We start from the raw sequence: 22,253 nt of genomic DNA on the forward strand, positions 1-22,253 counted from the left end.
TAAAACAAACCCGGGCAAACTGTTTAGATACTCACACTGCCTCGCATCGTGGGAATGTGGCACACCACTGCTAACCAGCTCACAGCAACTGCCTGGATAACTTCTGCATGTACGTGCTCCTTGTAAACTCAGCTACTCCCCCATAAACGAGTCAGCAGTGTGCAAAGCCCCGACACAAATGAGAGCAGCTGAGGTGTCACAGCCTCCTTCCTCTCCCCAGGCACCAAACTGATGTGGTTAGACACAAGTGAATTCAGCTGGGGAGAGCCTTTATTTCCCTCTCCCTTTTATTTTGCCCCCTTCAATTCACCCCTGCCTTGAACTGTCATGGTGCAGGCCCAATGCTTGTTCCCCACACGAGCAGAGGGAAACCACAGCACGATGCAAGGAATGTGAGCAGAGCCCCTGCTGTAGCACGGATGTGGGAAACAGAGAAAGATCCTAAACCCTGCAGTGAATCTGTGCCCACAGCTTGCTGCTGCAGCCTGGGGAACCTCTATGACAGCACTGTCACTGGTCCTAAATCAAGTATAACCCTGTGACGATTTCACTGGGACAAGAGTGAGGAAGGCTAAAGCCCTCTCCCCACAGCTGTGCGAATACACAACATGTTTCCCGAGGCCAAGCTGACATTCCTGTGGTGGAAGCATCTGCCGGGTAAAGCTCATGACTTGAATAAACTCTCCGCTGCACGAGAAAGGCAAATTCTCCCCGTTCCAGGGAGCTGGACGGGCAAGGGGAGGCTGCAAATGAGACAACCTCTTTCCACCTCCCATCTGCAAACCGCTAGCCAGCTTGAAGCACGGAAAGCATTAAAACCCTTGCCCTCCCGGGTGCCCACATCCCACGTAAGGTCTGCAGCTCAGAGACGAAGTTACCGCAGAGTTCTGGTAAGAAAACCAGCCAGCGGGGCAGGCTAGGATGCTGAAGCCCGGACAGGGGAGCTGTCAGACCGAGCTGAGCCATCCCCGAGGTGTCTTCTGTCCTCTGGCCGCTGGATGGCACCCCTTCCCTCCGGATCAGCTCCGCAGCCGGCCGGGAGCCCGAGCAGGCAGGCCTGAGCTTCGCGTTGGCAGCGCGGCCGGGTTAACGCAGCGAGCCGTGGCAATCTTGAAAGAGCAAAGCAAGAATTTATTGGAAGCGTTCCTTATTTTATTACACCAAGTTTAATGCATTTAGTGACTTATTTTTGGCACGAGCTCTGCTCGCTGGATATATTTAGCCACTTCACAGAAGTGCTGGGAGACTTAATTCACTGCAATGAATTCGGAGGTGGTGTGTAAGTGGAGGGCTGGGGGCTGTAAACATCACGTCCGCAGTGGCACCTACAGCACCCTTAGCAGAGCCTACGGTAGGTGAGGCGGGTTAGTAACGGCGAGGCTGGGTCTGGGGAGACCTATATTCCTTTTGTGACTGTTCTGGAACTCCAAGCGAGTCGCATTCCCTGCTTGGAGCCTCAGTTTCCCCAGCTGGAGAGAAAAAAATAAAAAAGGCAAAAAAAAAAAAAAAAAGAAAAAAAAAAGCAGCAAAACAGGCCACCTTGGGAAAGCTTTGAGTTCTAGCTCTGTGTTAGTTTTGCAACAGTGCCCAGAAGTGCCTGCTCAGCTGCAGCCCCCCTCTGATTTGGGAGTGTTTCTGGTACGCTGCAGAGCCTACAGAAACTCGCACAAAGGACTTGCTGCCACCGTAGCGATGTTCATAAACCATTATGTGACTGGGTGGTGTCTCCAGAAGTCCGAATTACGAACTTCCGTGCTCCTGTGCTGGGAGCTTTTACCAACACGACCAAAAACTCCTCCCCAGCACCCAGAGGGGAAGGCACTGCCCGGTGCCCCCCGCTGACCACCACATGCCCCTTGCCCAGAGGGGAGCAGGCACAAGCAGCCGGAGCTGTGGGACGGGCAAGGAGAGGCTTGTTGGAAGGGGGCAGCCGCCACCCGCCCCACTGGGCAGTTTGGGGCCACTCTCCCCCCTCGCTGGGGAGATGAGCAGCCGTTGACTGCTCCCTCAGTGCCCCCCTACACTCCGCTGGGGTTTGGGGTGGCTTCAGGCAGGCCCCAGCACCCCAAATTATCCTCACCAGGCTGGTGGTGCTGATACCCCAGTGTCTGTGGAGCCTGTGGGTTTTGTGGTGGCCCCAAAATTGAGGCACAAGAGCTTTAAGGTTCAACCCCTCCACGAGGAGCAGCTGCCTGAAACAGAAACACCCTCCAGTCTGTTTTAGCTCACGGTTGCGGTATGTTGGTCCCCAGAACCCGAGCAGGGGCTGGGTTATTTCCAGCACCAGCTGCCACCCCTGCGTGGGGGCACCAGGACCCCAGTGCTGGCGCTCCAGGGCCGGGCAGCGCTGCCCTCCCCGCAGGGCTCAGCACCCAGGGCCGCTGCGTGGGCTCCTTGGCTCTGGTGCACGGGGCTTTGCAGCAGCAGGGAGGGTGAAGTAAGTCCAGCTCCAGGAGACAGAAAGCTAACAAAAAGCCAAAGCAAATAACAAGTTTGCAGCAGTTCCTGGAAAGGAAGAAGAAACCTCTTGTGTTGAAGTAGCTGCGCATCGAACTGCCAGAGTCCCTGTGCTCCTTCTCCTCTAGCAGTTACAACCAAATGTAAGAAACACAGCTCCTTTTTGGCCTGCTCCCTAGCCATGGGGATAAGGAGCAGGTAAGTCCCCTCAGCAAGAACACTTGCCCTGCCCAGCAGACCTTTCGGTGTGTTTGCTGTGGCCATTCACGCTGGTTGAAGTGGCTGCTCAGCTGCGAGCACACCTGGCCCTCGCTGACACACCTGCTCGCCCAGGGCCTCGGTGGGGGCAGCTCCTTCCCCGCTGCTGGTGAACGCGAGGTGAAGAGCTGATGAGGGATGCTGTGGTGGCCTCAGAAAGCTGCCTTTCCTTCTTACCTGAATTTCTTTATAGTAGGTTTAATATTGGGGTCTGTTTGCTAACCTTGGAGCCTGAAGAGTTGAATTTTGTCAAGGATCTCTGAGATGTTCCTTATCTGACAGAATAGTGTGAATTTTATGTGCAGGGATTTCTACTTCTACAGATGAAAATATTAACACGTAGGTTAAATTAGTTCTTTGTGTGACCTTAGCCTCATTTCTTTTCTAATATGTTAGAAAAGCGTGAGCTTTATTTGCAAGGAGTTCTGCTTTTACAGATGAAAATCATAATATATGAGTTATGCTAGGTATTGTGCAAAAGTATACAAATAAGGTCTTTGAAGTGAATTTATAAACCACAGTCTCAGATGTGCCTCTAGACTACAGCTCTAATTAGCACCAAATGCAGCAACGCTCAGTTTGATGTGGGAGAACCTACTTTGTTAGGAAGCGGGCTGAAGTCTAACAAACTAATTTCACAGATGTCATTAAAAATACTATATCAGCATAACAAGGCAGCTTGTAAAAATCTGTTATTGTAATAGCATAATAAAGTGAAGCTGGCTCCCTTAACCCAGAATCTGCAGACCAATGGCTCCTTGCTTGGGATAGTAGGGGTGGGAAACGGCAGCTGGGTTCATCAGTGCTTTTACTACAAAGCTTCAGGCATAGTCATTTGCTGTCACTGTGGACATTAAGAACGCGTATGAAATATTATCAAATAAGTCCAGCTTCCCATTAAATATTTGCACCAACAGAAGTTATAGCAGATTTCCCATGTAGTTAATGTCTCATTAAGACTGGAAATCAGAGACGCTTGCTGGGCAGAAGAATGACAAATCCTTCCTTTCCTAATGACAATAATTTTTACACTGTAATATATATATGAATAATATATACATATAAATAATTTATATAAACACTTCCTCTTTACTGATGGGAACGTCTTAGAATGGGGAAATCCCTCTCCATTGCAAAGATGCCTGTTAGAAACCCACAGTTGTTTAGAAATTGACCTTCAGGGTTCAAATATAATTCTTAGGTGTAGGAAATCAGTAAGCAGTCTCAGATAATGCCAGGTGCTTCCAAGGAAAGTCTGCCACGTGTGTGCATAGACGATGGCTTCCATGGGCCTTTATTCTCGTTCACAGCCGGCCTATGAGCATTGTAGATAGCAGTAATCTCAGATGCTTGACACAGGAAGAATTTGGCATCTCCTAACTTAAAGCATCTAACAAGTGCTTAAGGAGGGGCCTTCATCCTCTGGACTAAGGAGTGATCAAGTGGGAATAAAAAGGGTTCTCCAAAATATAACTGAAAGCAGGTTCTAAACCTGGTATCTGTAATTAAGCAGTAAGAATAACTTTTTGTTCTCCCTTCCCAGGTTCCTCTGATATGCAGACACTGAGGCAGGTACATCTCAAATATAAAAACCTGTGGGATAGAACCCAGCCAAAGGAGCTCTGAGACTGTAAGGCCATCACAGCTTCTGCTTACTCTATAAGCTGCAACACTTAGAGAAGGTGACATACAAAGCTAATTCTAGTTTTGCATATTTAAGCTAGATCCCATTAAATGTTTGAATTTGGGGAGCAGAACAGAAGTACTGGGTGAATACTACACCACTAGAAAATAATAGCTAAATTACCACTCATTTCAATGGGAGCAGGGCTTCCTGGTGAGGTCTGAGTTCTGAACTTTGATGCAGAGATGATTTTCTGCTATCCCAGTTGCCTCATGTCTCACAATCACATGATCCCAACCATCTGTTTTGTAAACTTTCTGATTTAAGCTTGAAATACTTGAATTCCATCTGCCTTGTCCTCCTGGGAAAAGCAAAAAGTAGCTTTAGTACCATCACATTCCTTGTTTATTTTCTCTCAGTTTGTCCCAGAAACTTGTGTTGGGAGGGGAAATCCCCCCTTATCATCCCTAGGGCTTCCAACATTGCAAAGTTAGCCTGCTTCTGGGGGTACAAATGGGCTGCTCCACTTTATGTGTTATCTATCACTTGTTCTTCACCTGAGGAATGCGAACTATTAAGATTTTATGAAAATGCTAAAACATGCCTGGGGAAGTGTCCCACTGGTCTGAGGCTGTCTAGCACTCTGGTGTGAGATCTCTCTACTCTACGATCTCTTTATCTCTCTTTTTTTTTTTTTTTTTCATGAGAATGCAGCCTGCAGTGGGCTGCAAACTCTGTCTAAAGCTAAATATTAGCAAATACTAGCAAAGATTAGTATCAGCAAGTACCCTGAAGAGAGGGATGAAAAGAGACTCAAGGGACCTGAGCTGTGGTGGATGCTGTTCCATCCTTGTCAAGCCAAGCTCCTCTGAGATGCTGCAAGATGGACAGCCAGAAACAAATGCTTCTCAAATTGTTGGTCGTTTTCAAAAGAGGTGATTTTTTTTTTTTCCACCAAGGATGCTGCTGGCCAGATTTTGCTGTCAAAGACATCTTCTTGCTCTGATAACCTTCAGATTCTGCCTCTAGGCATTTTTGTGCAGTCTCAGTCTTCAAATTTTCCTATAGCAGGCAACCAGGCAGGCACATTGTATGAGAAGAAAATACTTGATACTTGATGATGCATAGCCAGAATGAATCCAGATCACACTGAAGCAAAAAACAATAGAGACATGCAAAAAACACTCACTTTTATGGCTAAATTGAGCAACTGTGGCTGAATACACAAAGGGAACAGCTCTGTGGTGGTTGAACACACTCTTTAACATAACTCTTTTTCATAGCCCAGGCTTGCTAATTAAGCCGGTGAAAGCTATTGTACTAGAAACTTAGCAACAAAAGGTTGTGTGTGGAGGAAGGAAATGGTGTACTTGTGCAGTTATGTATTTCTAAGGGTTTATCAAATCTGCAGAAAGATCAAGCTATCTCTCAGGACCACCGTGTGTCTGAAAAAATACAGGAAGTGCCTTTGCCTGACCTTTATACACAATCAGAAGATTCCTTGGCGGTGCTTGTTTTTGCAGACTCTTACTCCATCTCAGGAATGCTTTGGAGCACTGGGTTTCCCTGGGGTTTGGGGTTAGGTGAGAAACATGAGCAGACAGGCAGGCTGGTAATACACACAGCATTGCACATATACGTTCTGCCAACGGCTTGTTGAGTACCCTGAGGAGTGAGCAGTCGGAGATGTCCATTAGGTCGGTTGTGGCGCTCGCAGGGAGGCTGCATGTTCCAGCACTCGGCACAGGGCTGTGACCCAGTCGCTGGGGCACTGGGCAAGGGCCTGCTCACAGCTCTGCCACTGTCCTCATGCAAGACACTTCGCCTCCTCGAGCTCCAGCTACTCCATCACGTTCTCATTCTCTCTCTCTCTCTCTCTCCCCACATGGACAAAAGATGGAGCCTAGGTTTCTGATTTAGACACTTCAGTACCTAAATTAGGTCTGATAAACACCGGCTCCAGAGACACAAATTTTCTGGAATAAGAAGTTGATATTATTTTACAGTGATCAGGATGATGATTGCTACTACTATGGAGGTTTGTTGTTTTCCTTTTAGTTGAATTTAATTTAGATGCAAGTTCATGATCTTTCAGCAGGCATGAGAGGGGAGGGAGAGAGTGGGACAATATGATGCCTTAGAGAAGAAAACCACCATTTATTTTGTCACATTTTTTTACATCATCTTCTTCATACAACAGTTTCATTGTAACACTTAATACATTTTTAAAAAACACCAAGATTACTTGCAAAATTATATATATTTTAATATCCAAAAAGTACATTGCATATATATAGTAGCAAAAGCCCCATTTCCATGGGTAATTTCTTCATACTTAAATTTTGCGATTATTGCAGTAATGTTACTTATACACATCCCAAAAGCACTAAGACCTAAACTGATTAGCTTGATCTTATTCTTCCTTTTTGTTAAATAATGGCATCAGTGCTTCTGTTTAAAGTTATGAGCAGACTATAATGTTCTGGTTTCAGGCTCTCATCCTGCAATCGGATGCACATGGACCAAATCTTGCACACACACAGAGTCCCAGAGGTTATGTCTAGATTAGATATTTGTGATCCTGTTAATTGGTTGCCGGTTAATACAAGTTAGCTAATAGGTTATAGATGTAAGTCTAACCCGTGATAGACATCTGTTCTAAAACATGAATGATTGTGGTTTACCCTTCTGTTTATGGCACCAAACCACCATTTGTGGATCATCAAATTAGCACGTGCAAAATTAGAGATGGCTGAGAATTTTCAAATGTTTAGCATTTAAATGAAAACCCATAGCAAAAGTCTTCAAAAGATGTCGTGAGAAGTATTTGATAATTTTCCCTGTGAAGTGGTTAAAATGTTTCCAAAGTTCCAGATTTTGGTGAAAAATAATCACAAAATATTGAAATAGGTCACTTTAAAATGTCAATGTATGTTTTCAATCAGCTTCAGTAGAAACATGTTAACTAAATGGAGTTAATTTGCAAACAACTATGACAGGCTAATACAAGAAAAAAAAATCTACTCTAGACAAACCCAGGAAATCTGGAAGGTTTCTGGCTAATTTGGGAGTCAATTATGGATCCAATTGCAGGATCAAGACTATCTCCAACAGATACATTACTCATGTCTTATTTTTTTATTTTTTTAGCAAAAAAGTACAAAGCTACAGCCCAAATGTACAGATTGGAAAGATGTACAAATTACATTAAAAAAAAAAACAACAACAAACGAAAACAACCCACAAACAACTGAGCTGATAGTAAAAAACAAACCTGCATTTGTGACCGAGGTCAACTCGTTTTATTTAATCTCTCTTTTAAAACTGTGAGATATAGGGAAAAATAACTCTGCATAATTTATACAGTAATTTGCCTTCTGATTTGTTGACCCTTTGAATGACGGTCTGACAAACGCACAGCGTTCGCGAATCGGTAGCATTTAGCGATCCCTAAGACTCTGGCAGAGCTCAAGGGCCTGCTGTCATTTATTTTACTTCACTTTTGCTTTCAAAGAATGTCTGTGCTTGATATTAGGTTACTTTTTGTTCTGGTTTCTGATGTTTCTGGAGTTAATACACAGTCTACTGAACTTGTACAGCCTAGAAAAGTTCCTTCAATGCCCTTTACTTCTTAAAATATACATGTACATATATATATATGAATATATATATTTTCTTAATTTCCAGTTGGGTGAAAATCCTCATCTGCCTTAAAGCTAAGATTCCAGTTGTAGTCCCCTGCAGCCCAAGGTCCTCGTGACTTTATGGTCAAATTGCCTACCCTCTTCAAAGTGAGAAAAAAAAATGTAGTCATCTTTTCCTAAGACCCACAGTTGGGTCTATGTCTTGTCAACCTCCTTTGAATTCTTAAAAATTTCTGTCATCAAAAAGCTAATAATCATTCCAGGTAATGGTGAATAATCTTCATAGTCAATTCCTACAGAGGACATAAGCATTAAAAAAAAAAAAAACCCACAAAGAAAATGCAGAGTACTGGCCCAAAGAAGCATCCATCTCTCAGTTCAAGACACAAGAGGCAAAGTTACAAAAGTAAAAGGGTTGATCCAGGAATAACCAATATCCAGTTTTAATTCTTGCCCCAGAAAGGCCACAATTATCCATTAAGGGTCCCCCCAAAAAACATAAAAATACCAGAAGTAAAGAAAAAGTCCAATGAGACTGATTAAGGCCACTCGAAGATAAAAGCATCTAGTAATAGCTGCCCAAGTGTGGTGATACATGGGCGTTGGGATGGCGAGGGACGTTGGGGTTTGGATAAATGCTTCCTGCAGGGGAGGTCCAATAAGGTGAGGCAGCTCCAAAGAAACTGGATGATGTGACAGGCATAGAAGAAGGGTGTGGAGGTACAAAGTTCACCTTCTGCTGATGGGCATGGTAAGAAGGCATGTAGGAGAGATCTGATGGATACTTGTACATTGACGATTCAGTGGGATGAGGCTGGAGAGCCTGGGCAATGCCATGAAAGTCAAATTTGTAGGCATACCTTTTGCCATGCACTTTGGTCATAATGTTCTTATCATAGTAGTATCGGAGGGCTCGGCTCAGCTTGTCATAATTCATATTGGGCTTGCTTTTGCGTTCTCCCCAGCGCCGTGCCACTTCATCAGGGTCCGTCATCTTGAATTCCCCATTGGTCCCTTCCCATGTGATACAGCTGGCGTTGGAACTGTCCGACAGCAACTCGAGGAGGAACTGCCACAGTTGGATCTGCCCGCTCCCTGCGAGAAGCAAGCCAAAAGGAAAGGAAATGACATTGTGCTTCCTGCTTAAAAGCAAAGACAAAGGCAGGAAACAGAAGGACTATCTCGATCTTTACTGGGAACTGCTCCTTCAAGCCTTAGAAAATCTTACGTAGGAATGGATAAACTATTCCCAGCAAACAAGTTAGTCAACCCTTTGTTCTGTTTATGAGTTTGAGGTCAGATTAGATTTCATAATGGTCGCCTTTGGCCTTAAAATCTTTGAGCTATTCATAAACAGGCCTTTTCCCGAGCATAGTGTTCTGCAAAATTTTTCTCTGAATGGCTGACAGTGTATTTCAAGTCTGAATTGCTTACTCTTTACCATAGATATTGTTTTGGATACTTACAGTTTATTTGCCAGTTGGTAATCTGAGATACATAAGATTATTTCTTCCCCAGATGAGATGTTTTATTTGGTGTAGTTATACTAACAGTAAAGGTAAAGAACCTTATGAGGGTGTTTCCTTCGCTATTGCCTTCAGACATTACATCAGTAAGCAAACAGTATCAGTGCAAAATGGCTATAGTTGGCCTGGCCCTCTCTAATGATTAAGCCCAATTTTTTGAATTTCCATTACTACTCCTGAGCAGTATAGGAGTTTGTTTAGTTCAAGCAAGATTTAGGCAACATCTTAGTCCCCAAAGCCAGGAATTGTTTCCTTCATATGACCTGCTGGGGACAGTCACTATGCTGTGACTTTCAGAGATGTTTTGTGCCTTCCCTGCTCTTAATCCGCAGCAGACACTGGAGAACAAACCTGCGCTGCAAATCTGAGAGAGTAGGAATTAAGTCCCCTAAAAGGCTCCTCTTTGGGAATACTAGTTTGGGGTAAGAACATTCAGGATGGTGATTTTATCCTGATAAAGGTGGTATCACACCACTTTCCTTACATTACTGTGATGATTTTTGCAAAAGCAGTTGTGAGGCCATAACTACTAAGACCCATGACCCTCACAGCCTACCCCAAAAGCAGACAGCTACTCATTCAGTACAGACTGGAGCAGTAGATCACATGGAAGTGACAATGGTGGTCTGGAATTTAAGAGGAACTTACCTGGATTGGCAAGACGGCTACTGGTAGGCCCCAGGATTTGATAGGGATCTAAAAAAAAAAAAAAACAAACAACACAAAAGCTATTTAAAAACCTGTCTCATCAAAAAGAAACAACAATTCATTATTATTTATTCTAGAAACAAGATCAAATGTTCACTTTCTTGCTTCACTTGTACTGCCTTTTCTCCTAGGCTATGGAACAGACCTGATGTGTCTATTTCTTTTTTAGCAATCAACCACCCATTATTTATGGAATCCAAAATGGCACTGTTGTTCTGACAGTGGTTTCAGACTTCCCTGCTTTCAAAGATCGTAATCTCTTTGGACATACCCTACACTTATGTGTCAATTAGAACATTTAGCTGCGTGGAAAAAAAACAAGTGTGGGAGAGCAAAGAAGTAACAAATCAGAAGCAAATATATTTCTTATAAAAATAGCTGGTCAACAGAAGAAATTTTCAAATTCACTTGTTAACTGTCTAGCTTGCTTCTCTCTGAGGTCAAGGAAAAGTTCACCCAACTCTCCCTTGCTGAAGCAAACAGAACATTAGACAAATGAGAGTAACAGGAGTTTTATCACTGGCTCCAATGAGGCTGAGTGTTTCTTGAAAACTCCACGATGCATTTATTAGGAATGAATTCCTTCCCTTTTTGTGGGGCCTCCTCAGCTCTAATGTCTACACTTCTCCTTTGCTTCCCTCTGGTTTTGGTGATTTGGATCTATAGCATTTGCTCATGGATTGAAATGATGCCAAACGAACCAACCCCCTAAAAAAAAAAAAAAGATAGAAAGCAGCTGTGCAAAGCAAAGAAGGTGGTGTTTAGCTTTTCAAAGGCCCCTCGGGAAACTAGAAGGAAACACTACTGCTCGCTGTCCAGCAGGGTTTGCTTTTCTTATTCGGTTTTCTTTGACGCTGGGGAACCCCATGATTCTGTTTGGAGATGCTTCCATTGAACATCACTGCAACAGAGGTGAGGGGCTAGTGAGCAGGCACTGCACTGCTGCAGCATTAACAGCTCCGTGCCTTTAACTGCTTCAGGACCCATTGCACTGCATATCATGATGCTTCAAAGGAGATGCAACTGATGCTAGGCACTGCATGTGACTCAGCTCAAACAAGGATGTTTCTTTTGAATGGGGAAGGACAATGTGGTAAAATAGAAACAGTTTGGAACAATTGCTGTCACTGCTGGGTCACAGTTGACTCATAATTCTAAGACTTCCCTGTAAGGGTCTGCATGTTTGTCCTGTGTCCATGGTTGTTGCTGGTTGACACATTTATTCTCCTAATCTAGTACAGTTACTTAGCAAATGCAGTGGTGACACAATCAACAGTTACCTGGCTGGGGCCGTTGCTGTTCTGTTGTCTTATTCACATTTTGCGTCCCTGCAACAGGAGGGCCTGTAAAAACAGGAAAGATCTTATATGTACTAGAACAGACAGGGAGGAATGGTCAGAGAACAAGACAAGATACATTGAACAGGAATAATAGTGACTGGGAAGTTTTCTAATCCCAAGAGCTGGTATTTTTGAGATTGCACTAGAAAAATAAGAGGTTTCACTGGAAACTTAAAATTTCACTGTAAAATGAAAATATGTAGACTAGGCAAGGAAAAATATTATGTAGATACCTCATTCATTTTCTGTCTTTTATTATAACTTAACTCCCATTCTAGTTTAGATACATGCTTTGAACAGGAATTGGAATTCTTTTAATGTATAAATTCTGACCTACTTCTATGTCGGAACTTCTTACAATATTTCTTTGGAAATGGGAATACTTTTTTAAACCAACCTTTTTAGATGAACAAGTTTTGGTTTTATTAAATCAAACATTTAGTTGAAAATATCATGGCCATTTCTATAAATCACTTCAACATTAACATCTGTTCCTCTTCTTCATATCATTTCTTGTAACAGAAAACTGTAACTCAAAGACTAGTCTTCACATTTAGAGCACATGTAGTTCACAAAGCTGCAAAGCAAAGGAAGCATAATCTGACAGCCAGGTTCTGCCACATTTATTTGCACCTCATAGGTTCTTGTTGAGGGTCAAGTGAGTCCATCTTGCACTGCTGTACAGGGATATGCCCCAGCAGCGGAAGCAGGGGAGAGTATGGCTTGATATCAGCTGGTTAGGTTGACTGGAATACAGTCTTTAGGGACAAGGAACTGATATTTCCATTGAGATGTCAGCCCGTGACCCAGAGTGTATTGTGAACTCAGGGACACAATAAAAACAGTAAGAAACAAGAACAGTTGTGTGAGTAGCAGCTCATGTAGTAGGGGCCCTAGCTGCCTGCTTGGCTTTGTATGGAATCTTACTTTCTGAAAAGTAGTAGGAAACTCTGAGAATCTGCCCAAGCTGTCTGTATCTGTCCCTAAAAATACTACACCAGAATACAGGGAATGTGGTTACCAAGAGTTTCTGTTTATAGGGAGGACCTGATCCTGGCTCCTTAATGAAATCTGGGGTGTAGCAGAGGTTTGTTCTACTGTAACAGCTGCAGTTGTCTTTAATACACGATTCATTGATAAAAGTATTTGTGTCAATTTTCTTTTCATAACATAATTCTAGCTCTTGTCTTAGTATCCCTAAGTACTCCACCATTCTGATGCTCATAACACAAGCCAGCCATGCCCATCTTTCCCACAGTCTCATTTTGATCTTCCATTGCAGAATTTGTGATTCCCGTTGGGACAACTTACTTTTGGTAAGGCCAGAATTCATATTACTGCCCCATCCTGTTCTCCTGACTGCATCATAGGAGGGATCTAATGACAAAAGACAACAGGCACAGAGGGGTTGAAATCAACTCTTCCCAGAAAAAAAAAAACTTGCAAGAATCTAGCTTTGTATCTTGGTCCCAACTGCCTTGGTATTATGCATATACTATTGGTTTTCCTCTGCCACATCTCCTGTGCTCCTGCTCCCTCACAGCCAGGCAACAGGCTGTCACTGTGACGGTCAGGACGATGCTCAGATATGACACCTTCTGATCATGAAGTAGAGTCATTGCACTCAGTGGAGTTCAGAGTGCAGCTCATCCCATCGAGAAGGAGACCCTCTTTCTCTCACCCCAAGATGACAGAAACGGGCAGGAAAGGAGGACGAAATTTTGTGTTATTCCATACAACGGACTTGAAACACACAATAAAAAAAGCTATTTTAAGATGGAAAGATAGGAAAAATAGCATCCTCTCAGGTGAAATTCAAAATACCCCTCTGGCCATGCTGGTGGGCAGGAGCGGGCACTGCCCCGTGCCCCATGGTGCCACACAGCGCAGCAGGGCTGCGCAGCTCCCTGCGGAAACATCCCAGGCACTTGCACATTCCTCCTGGCGCTGGGAAAGCCGCTGCAGCTTTGAAATTACAGCCTTCTAGTTATTGGCATGAAAAGGAAAACAGAGAGGGGACGGGAGAGGGGAAGGGAGGGGAAGAGAGGGAGAGAAAGAGGAGGAGGGAAGAGAGGAAAACAGGGGGGAAAAGAACTCATTTAATGTGCCTGGTGTTCTTTTCATTTTATTTATTTGCCTTTTTTTTTTTTTTTTTTTTTTCTAACTAGAAACCGCAAACCCCAGTGCAAACAGATCAGACTGAAAAACAAACTGCTACGGTTTCAGGCTGGTACAAAGAGCGCGGCAGGACATCTCTGGAGGAGGGAGGCACAGCCCCAGCCGTGCTGTCCCCGCTCGGTGGCCGGGCACGGAGCAGCAGGGCTGGAAACTGGCTGGCAGCCGGGCGCTGCCAGGGAACTTTATCCCCAGCTCAGTCCTTGGCAGCTGTCGTTGCTGTAAATAAGCCGCTGTTTGCATGGGTGGCATTTTCCTTGCTGGAAAACCATCGTGCAAATCCTACCACGGCTGAGCGCGCCTGGAGCTCGGGCTGCTGCTCTGTCAGTGACTGAGATCGGGAGAGCAGAGATGAGGTCCGGAGTAACCACCGGCTTTTCCCATGTCCTCTTTGCAGCCAGCCTCTGACTTTCATTTCTCCCCTGGGATATCCTTTATAAGTATTACCAGTAGAGCTTTTAGAGAAATGTTTGGGGAAATATTCTGAAGACAACATAGCAGTTCTGAGTTGGGAGAGAAAGGCGAAACCTCAGAGCTTTCCACAGATTGTGATGCTAATGTACATTTTGGTTACCTCAAAAATAGTTTTGCTAGTATGTGATTTTAACGGAAACATCACTTACGTGGTGATCCTGTTAAAAAGAAAGAGCAAAATTTTCCAACAAAAAAGTTATTTTCAAATCAGGAAAAAAACCTTTCCAAAAAGTAGCAGGACTCCTTTTGAAAAATTTCAGTTTTCTCTGATTTGGGTCAGAAATTTGAGGCGAATCAGCTGCCACAGATGGGTTGGTTGATTCGCATGCATCAGCATGCTTTGGGTAAGCAAATAGGCCATCATCTGGATAGATGATCATCCTCCTCCTCCTCCAGATGGAGAAACTTGTCACTGAGGAGGAGTCTGCTTTGCTCACAGTGTCACGGAAAGAATGTGGCATGCATCTCCTACAGTTTTTTTAACATTACGTGACACTGTCAATCAGATGTGCTGACCAGGTGTGTGTGCTACGGCTGTTTGGGCTTTAAAGGATCAAGGCTGGGTTCTCCAGAGAAGTTTGGCTAAGCCTGTCTGAATTTATCATTCAAAACCTCTCTGAATGGGTTTCCTTGTAGTGTACAGTTTAGGCCTTAAAATGTTGGCTTGGAAGGTCGGTGTGCATGGGACTCAGCCCAGATTTAACCCAGGTTTAGCATGCCTCAGACGAGTCCCTTTGCCTCGGTTTCCACATATAGAATGTATTGCAGAGTGATGGGTGGGCATTTATAGGGACAGTCATGTTAGGATGTTAGGATGAAGCTCAGTTTTGACTGCGACTTCGCACCAGTGAGAAGGGTTAAACATCAGAGCAATACAGGCATTGCTATTGAAACAACGTGTTCACTCAGCTAGCGCAAGTTTCCAACTCTTTCTTTCTCTCTCTCTCTCTCAAAAAAAAAAAAATCCAAATCCACTAAGCTATTTTTGTTTTGTTTTCACAAAAATCCGTGCAATGTGAAAGAACCACATCAGCCCTCCCAGCTTCCAGGCCCAGACTCTAAAGCTGAACGTGTTTAAAACAAAATGGAAAAGGCAGAGCCAGGGAACCTATCCAGAGACTCGAGTTTCTGCAAAAACAATATCGTTCCCAGGACCTGACGCCCAGTGGCTTGAAGAGATCCTACAGAACTCCAGCCAGACGGTTAGTTACAGGGAGAATCTTATCTGTCATTAAAACCACTTGGATTTTACACCAAAACTTGCCGAGCTATGGAAATTCAATTAAAAGATTTGGAATGAGGTTCTTTTCTGATGTAAATCAGCAAATAGCTACAGTGAAGTAAGGGGCCAATTTATACCAGCAAAGGATCAGGTCCCTCAGTCCATTTTAGACTCAAAAGACCCAGTGGAACAACAGTCCTATGACAAATGTGTATTCAATACAAAATGGAATTAAAGAGCACAAAATAAATCATAGATGCTTTCAAGAAATGTCATTCTGCAGCTGTCTGGTTTATGTCCAGAAATTCCCCAGAATGAATGCATACTCTATTATGAGTAAGGTAAAGGATATTAATAATGCTTTGCACTTTCACAGCACCTTTCAACTAAGGATCTCACAGCTTTGCAAACGTTCATACTCACAACACGCCTGGGAAGAAGGTTAAATATCGTTTTATTTATTTACATGCATAAACGCTCTTTCCTCAGCCTTAGCTGCCTTTTACCAGACGAAGTGCCTTTCCCAGAAATCCGACTGTCGAACACACCACGTGGCATTGGTCTCTGGACCTTTCCTAACCATTGCCTATACTTTCTCCCCCCAGATCTTTCCTCGGCTCCTACCTCGCCAGCCTCTGTACCATTTGGACGTCCTCATCCTCTTCTGTGCAACACACTTTTCAAAGTCTATTGATTCCTCTGGAATTAGATGTAAATGAGAAATAGCACAGTGGTGGAACAGTCTGCTAGGCTACACAGAAAGCCGGGAAAAGGCTTAGGACATGTCAAAATCAGTAAGATCAAGTCTGGCCATCAGGCAGGCTGTCCTGTAAAGATCAAGAGATGAGCTAAAGGATCCAGATCTCTGCAGCTTCTTCTTGTCAGACTGCCCGGCACAACAAAGGAGGGACTTGATGTGGGGAAGAAGATGAGGAGAGTGTGTCCCATGCATCTCCTGGATGAGTTTTGGGGACAGGGAGGAGGAGAACAGCTGCACTTTGTACTGTGTAAGTGGAGGAGGTACGGCACTGCAGGAGGGAAGATAAGGCAGGCCCCACCGAACCACTAGCCCACCTTCACAGACCCCCCCATCTCTCTGCTTGAATGCTACTTTGTTCCTGTTCCCCATACCTCTGGATCATATTTAGTCTAAATAGACTAATAGGCTTAAATATTGCTGTGGGCTAGGGACAGACGGACAGACACCCACAAGCTCATTTCCCTAGGAAACCAGGCTTAAAATCCCCAAGCAGACTTCTACACCACAAGAAGACCATCCCAGATGCCTAGCAGTTGTTTAAGCTTGAATGCAGTCCAATGAACAAGCCATTAGGGAACCTGCGTTTAAGATATGATGTATTAGAGAGCAAACCCTCTCTGATAAGCTTTAAAAAGTTTTTTTACAAATTAAAAGAAATGGTGCTTTATAAATCTGAAAGCTTGGGACAGAGGGGAGAAGCAAGGGGGGGTGTTTCAGCTGAACAATAGGCTCACAGTCCCGGTACTTCCTGAGCTGCTCAGTGAGTGCTGACAGCCCCTTCATCCTGCTTTCTCCGTAGGAGCTTTTTCAGTCAAGCCAGATTCAGGCACTATTTTGTGCTACTAGCCTGTCCAGGAGACTGACGGGCACTGGGCCTGTCGATATCCTCCTTTTTGAGTTGTTTTCTTTTTCTTCCAGGATGGATACAGTGGGTCTGGGTCGTTTACGGGCCAACCACTTTCTAGGCACTATAGTAGGATCTTCCCTGAAACGCCATCTCTGCTGGCGTAGGACCCCAGTTTCCAAGCATGGTTGGGAAGGAGCCGCGCGGCGTATTTATTGTGTTCATGGCATCACTGGCAGCAGCGGCAGTGCTTTCCCAGCCAGCAAACTGTGCAAAACATGTCCAAAACGTGCAGCAAACTCACGGGAGCATCTGGATTCCCCAGCATGGTAGGAGCTAAGAAGTAAAGAGAGTTCCCCAGTCTCTACCTAATGGAGCTGACACCTCCAAGGAGATTAGGCAGCCAAAAGATGGAAAGTGGCTTGTCCTACGTCAAGGGGACAGAGCCAGGAAGAAAATAAAGGTGACTAAGTCTCCCAGGTCCCGGTGAATTGTCTCACTGCTTAACATCACTGCCTCCATTTCCCTTTGAAACACACTGGCAGCCTCTGCCCCAGTCTGCCCTGCTGGCTGGGCTGAGTAGTAACAACAGCAATAACCGCAGCCATTGAGCGATTCTGTACCAGGGAATCCTGACGTGCTTTACAAAGAAAGGTAGAGTGACTCCAGCTCACATGACAAAAAAAGACCTCCCAAAATGAAATACAGAATGAACTGCTCCTGAATACCTTCTTATTTGGTTAGGGAGCACAGGCATTTCATTAGCAGGCAGGACTTGGCCTTACAAATTGCAGTGTAGCAAATCAGGGGAAGGAGGCTGCAAATCTGCAGCGGGCTATGGAATCCATGGGATTCTCCACACAGAATACATTCTGGTTTTTGCAATGAGTCCTCCCGCTTCAGTAGGAAGAAAGATCCTGGCTTAGTGGCTGGAATTTAAATTAGCGTCTCTAAATGGGGAAAGCAGAACCAGGTGTCCTCAGGGATCCAGACTTGTGATTAATCTAAGTGGTCACTTGGGGTCTATTTTGTGGCAACTGGTTTAGAGAGGGAGAGAAAGAAAGGAGGGCATGGGACCGCACCGCTTTTCCTCCCGAAGCGAGGTAGTGTGTGGTGTCTAGGACTGGCACTATTCTGGTATCCTGGAAAAATCCCAACGTAGGCGCATGGGAACAAAAAACACTACTGCTGCAAACCAAACATGTAAGCAAGACCTGCCAAACTGCTGAGCGTCCAGCCCTCACACTCCTGTCATTTAACCTGCTGGAGATCGCATTGAAGAGGTGGAGTTGTGTTTAAAGCCAGTTGGAGAGAAGAAACCTAGACTGTGGGTTTCTGGAGGGGCAAAGAAGCCAAAAACACCTCCAGCTCCTCCTAGAAACATTAGATGGATTGTTTTAAATCATGGCAGCAAACAGAAAGGTTGTAGAGTCAGCAAGGGCCCACTCTGGCTCAAAGTGTAAGTGCTAAATGCTCAATACACACCCTGCAAAACTTTACAATGTCAGCAGCACCCTAGGTACAGTTTTTCTTAGCACAAAGCAGTAATACTGTGGGTGCTGTCATTCGTTTGCAGGAGGCTGCACACTGTGGCAGAGATGGTGGAACAGAGGGGGAAAGCAGAACAGAGTGCGAGGAATCCTCTGGCCTATTCAAACTATTTGTGCAAATTAGTACTTGGCATCCCTTAACAATTCGCCTATGGCACCCAGGTATGAGCCACATGGAGTTCTGTGTACAGAGACCTCAAAATCTCATCCGCAGTATCAATTCTCTTGCAATGATTTACTTTTCAATTTACTATTTCTGCTAATTAAAATAATTAGTTAGTATGTATGCCATATGTCAGGCTCTGTGTCATTCACAGCCAACGTTACTATGGCTGTTCTCATGATTATGTAAGACTTTCCAGTGCCTTCCAGCACAAAACTCATTCGTTTCTGCTTCAAGACCACAATGTCCTGCTCCTTCTGCTACAGAATCACCAGTATGTGGATCATATGTGGAATTAGGTAATTCTAAGTCTCTCCAGTAAGAGGAAGCAACTAGCTGAGTACAAAATAATTTCAAAATAACTTCTATGGTACAGCCCCATTTTCAGACTATCTGGTTATTTCACAATTTAGAAAACAAAAACAAAACCAAACAAAACCCAACACATTTATTATCAAACAACTCTGCATTGCTATGAACCTGTTTTACCGATGAGGAACTGACACGGTGAGCACAGACCAGGCTTGGAACAACATTGGGTTTTGACTCAAAGTCAACTCCAACCAAGGGAGAAGGGACTACGTGAGAGCTGGATTTACACGAGGAACCTGAGGCAGAGCATGCATGCGAAGAGGAGGTTTAACTTGGGCAATCACTGGAAGTAGCTGAAAGCCCAGTTATGCGTTGCTATCTGTAAGGAAATACACACCAAAGCGTTCAAACTTTTCCAGTTTAACTCCTGTCCTAGATCCAGTTTTGGATCTGAGCACCGTGTTGAAGCTCGCTTCGTCCCAATGTCAGCCAGGATCTGGAGCCTAACAGAGTGCATGCACAAAACTAGGGTGCAGGATTTCCAAAGGGTGACCCGAAGGAGCTGCTACACACAGCGGCTCTACAGCCTGCAGCTCTGCTCCCCCACTCGCAGGAGGGCTCTGGCCTCCCAAACTTGGAGTCACTCCCAGTTTGCTTTGAGCTACAGGCGACAGCCCCCAGTTGCGCGAGCAGGGCTAGAAAAACATCCCCGAGCCGTGCAGCGGTGGAACTTCCTGATTCACGTCTGAGCTACCCTGCGCAGTGCTTACAAAGACACATTATAAAGAAAAGGAGGAAGTAGTGAGAATTTTTCTGTTGTTGTTGCTTTTTTTAATAACGGCAGCAGAAGTCCCAGTGCGCAGCCCGTGATGAAGACTGTGTCCTAAGAATCCCTCCCCGAGGCAGCTTTGTAAAGCAGTCACTTTCCAGTCAACACGCACAGTCACCCACACGTTGCTGAGCCATGCGGGGCTGCAGACGTGAAGAGCCACACGCAGACAGGCATACTACAGAGCAAAAATGCAGACATACGATCATATGTTGTTAAAGGCATGCTTCTGAGCACCCTTCGCACAACCAAATGCACGTTCATCTAAAGCACACACGCCAATGTGCACAAGTACGCTCACAGCACTCCGCAGGCACGGAAGCAAACGGGGCGGGAGGAAAGTGAAGGGTTAATGTGTTTGCTGCATACATGTACTGAAAATGCACGGAGACAAATGGAGAAGTAAAGAAAAAGAAACGCACATTCGCAGAGAAAAAAGCTAGACGCAGCAATACACACATAAGAGAAAAGGGAAGGGAAGACACACATGCGCACACTTTGCAGCAAACATTTTTACAGCATTTGCCCATTTAACTCATTATCAGGAAACACATTTACTCTTGTCTTAGGAAACAGCAAAAGTACTTCCAAGAGCTTTTCATAGGAGGGACTGCACCCCAGCAAACATGTAACCCCCCCACATGTGCAAAAACATTGCTTGCCGTGCACCCCAGGCAAAAAAATAATAGCTCTTTTGCTGGGAGAAAAGGAAGGATAATGGTTACTTAGAAAGTGCTCCAGACAAGCTGTCAGGTTGAATTCAGAGAACTGGAGTCTACTCTGGGACAGCGCTGGCTCAGGGTGATCCCTTGTGAGTTGGGTTTCCTGCCTGCTACAGCTTAAAGACAACGATTCTTTGTTTCCAGTTTTTCTGGTGAAAAAACACACGCCTGCCTCCGAAGAGGGTCAGGGAGAAAGCAGACAAAACACTAACTCTGGAATTTCAAAGGAAAACAATTAAAAAAAAAAAGAAAAAAGAAAAATCCAAGAGTGCTAGCTACTGTCTCTCCTGAAATCATAAATCCCTGCTTTGGCCACACAGTCACAACAAAAGAAGCACCAAAAAAGCCTCCCCTTTTTCTGCTACTAGGCTAAAAATGGATAAGGGATATTTCATCACCGGGCACACAAATATCATCAGCAAACCCTTTAGCGTGTGCAGTTAAGAGGGCACAAAGCTGCAACTGCTCTTTCTCTGACACGAATAAGACCGGAGGGCTTATAACCTTTGCTGCGAACAAGGGGCCTTGCTGACATACCCAGAAGAAGAGTTTACTGAAACTGGTCAGTAGTTTTCACATGGCGACCTTTCAGACCTGAAAAAATGGGCTTTTCAAGAGAAGAATTTTATGCAGGAGTTTGAGGTTACTTCCCTGTGGGAACCGTGCTGGTGCAATCATGCCGCCTGTGCCGCCCGTTCGCCCCTCTCCCTCCTGTCCCCAAAACTTTTGAACTTGTCACCCGAAATGGTCACCAGATTTGACAATCAGGAGTGCTGAAGAGTTTTAAAGCATTCCTACCAATTTAAAAGAAACTGCTGGGAAAGAGAAGAGATCAGAGAAGATTGCAGCCCAGACTGGGAGAGAAGCTGCAGCTTGGACTCATTTTGTAAGGTACCAGGGAATCTGCATGAGAGGGATGTCATTAATGCTCCGACATCAGGAAACTCTTCCCTGGGAACTCATAATGAACACTGGTACAAGCCCGCGGGAAACCACGCTGTGTGAGTTTCAGAGCCCACTGGTTTATCTTTTTTTAATTTGCCAACAACTGAATAAAACATACAAGCAAATACAACTTATATCCAAACAAAAATACTTACTGTTCACGAGCGCTTTTATAATGCAAACCTAAACACGTAACAGCGATGGACAAAATCCTTAAGATTTGTATCTTACATTCATGTATTCACAAGCAAATCCTGTATATCTTTGAAACTCCAGGTAGTGCACCAGCTTTTTCTATATCCTTCTGCAAAGGCAGATATTTGCTAGAATTTAGGTTGGATTTATGAGACTTCAGGCAGTCCTCATTTACCGCTGTTGTAAGCTAATTATATTGCCTTAGGCTGATCCTGATGCATGCAGGGATAAAGACCCGTGCTGAACCCAGCCTTATAAACAAGATCATATGTAACCTGTAGCCTGGAAGCAAACAGCCACACAGAATCGCTCCCCTAAATTCTCACATGCAATGTGCTGGCGTTGCCCTTATCAGCCGAGCCTTCCTTCACCCCACTTTGCTGCCTCACTGCACAAATACCTGCTGCAGCGCGTCCCAGCGTATACTGCTAAGCACCACACACGTTGGGTTAGACACGTGTGATTTTACACATCAACACTTAACGGCTCTACCTCTTCGGAAATT

At 44.6% G+C, this 22,253-nt stretch overlaps 2 protein-coding genes across 10 annotated transcripts in view; both read right to left on the reverse strand.

Annotated features, from left to right (window-relative positions):
• The window catches only part of KCNJ5 (potassium inwardly rectifying channel subfamily J member 5), a 63,742-nt gene extending 59,253 nt beyond the window's left edge, over positions 1–4,489 (reverse strand). Inside the window, exons 1-2 of one of the 2 annotated variants that reach the window (XM_080567520.1) lie at positions 2,081–4,489; positions 36–1,109 (exon numbers count right to left, since the gene is read on the reverse strand). The gene's annotated coding sequence lies outside the window, so the exon portion shown is untranslated. Of the gene's footprint in view, positions 1–35 lie in introns of both variants that reach the window. The other variant, XM_080567519.1, reaches the window with a different exon arrangement.
• Positions 4,490–6,474: 1,985 nt separating this feature from the next.
• The window catches only part of FLI1 (Fli-1 proto-oncogene, ETS transcription factor), an 88,908-nt gene continuing 73,129 nt past the window's right edge, over positions 6,475–22,253 (reverse strand). For 4 of the 8 annotated variants that reach the window (XM_080567512.1, XM_080567511.1, XM_080567517.1 and 1 more), the window contains 4 exons: positions 12,869–12,934; positions 11,498–11,560; positions 10,158–10,205; positions 6,475–9,078 (listed from right to left, as the gene is read on the reverse strand). In XM_080567512.1, the coding sequence (XP_080423638.1) occupies positions 8,549–9,078; positions 10,158–10,205; positions 11,498–11,560; positions 12,869–12,934 (707 nt within the window). In that variant the 3' untranslated portion in view covers positions 6,475–8,548. The remainder of the gene's footprint in view (positions 9,079–10,157; positions 10,206–11,497; positions 11,561–12,868; positions 12,935–22,253) is intronic. The other 4 variants (XM_080567515.1, XM_080567514.1, XM_080567518.1 and 1 more) reach the window with 1 other exon arrangement.

This window comes from Anser brachyrhynchus, assembly GCF_964034855.1.
Source record: "Anser brachyrhynchus genome assembly, chromosome: 25".
Classification (NCBI taxonomy): Eukaryota; Metazoa; Chordata; class Aves; order Anseriformes; family Anatidae; genus Anser; species Anser brachyrhynchus.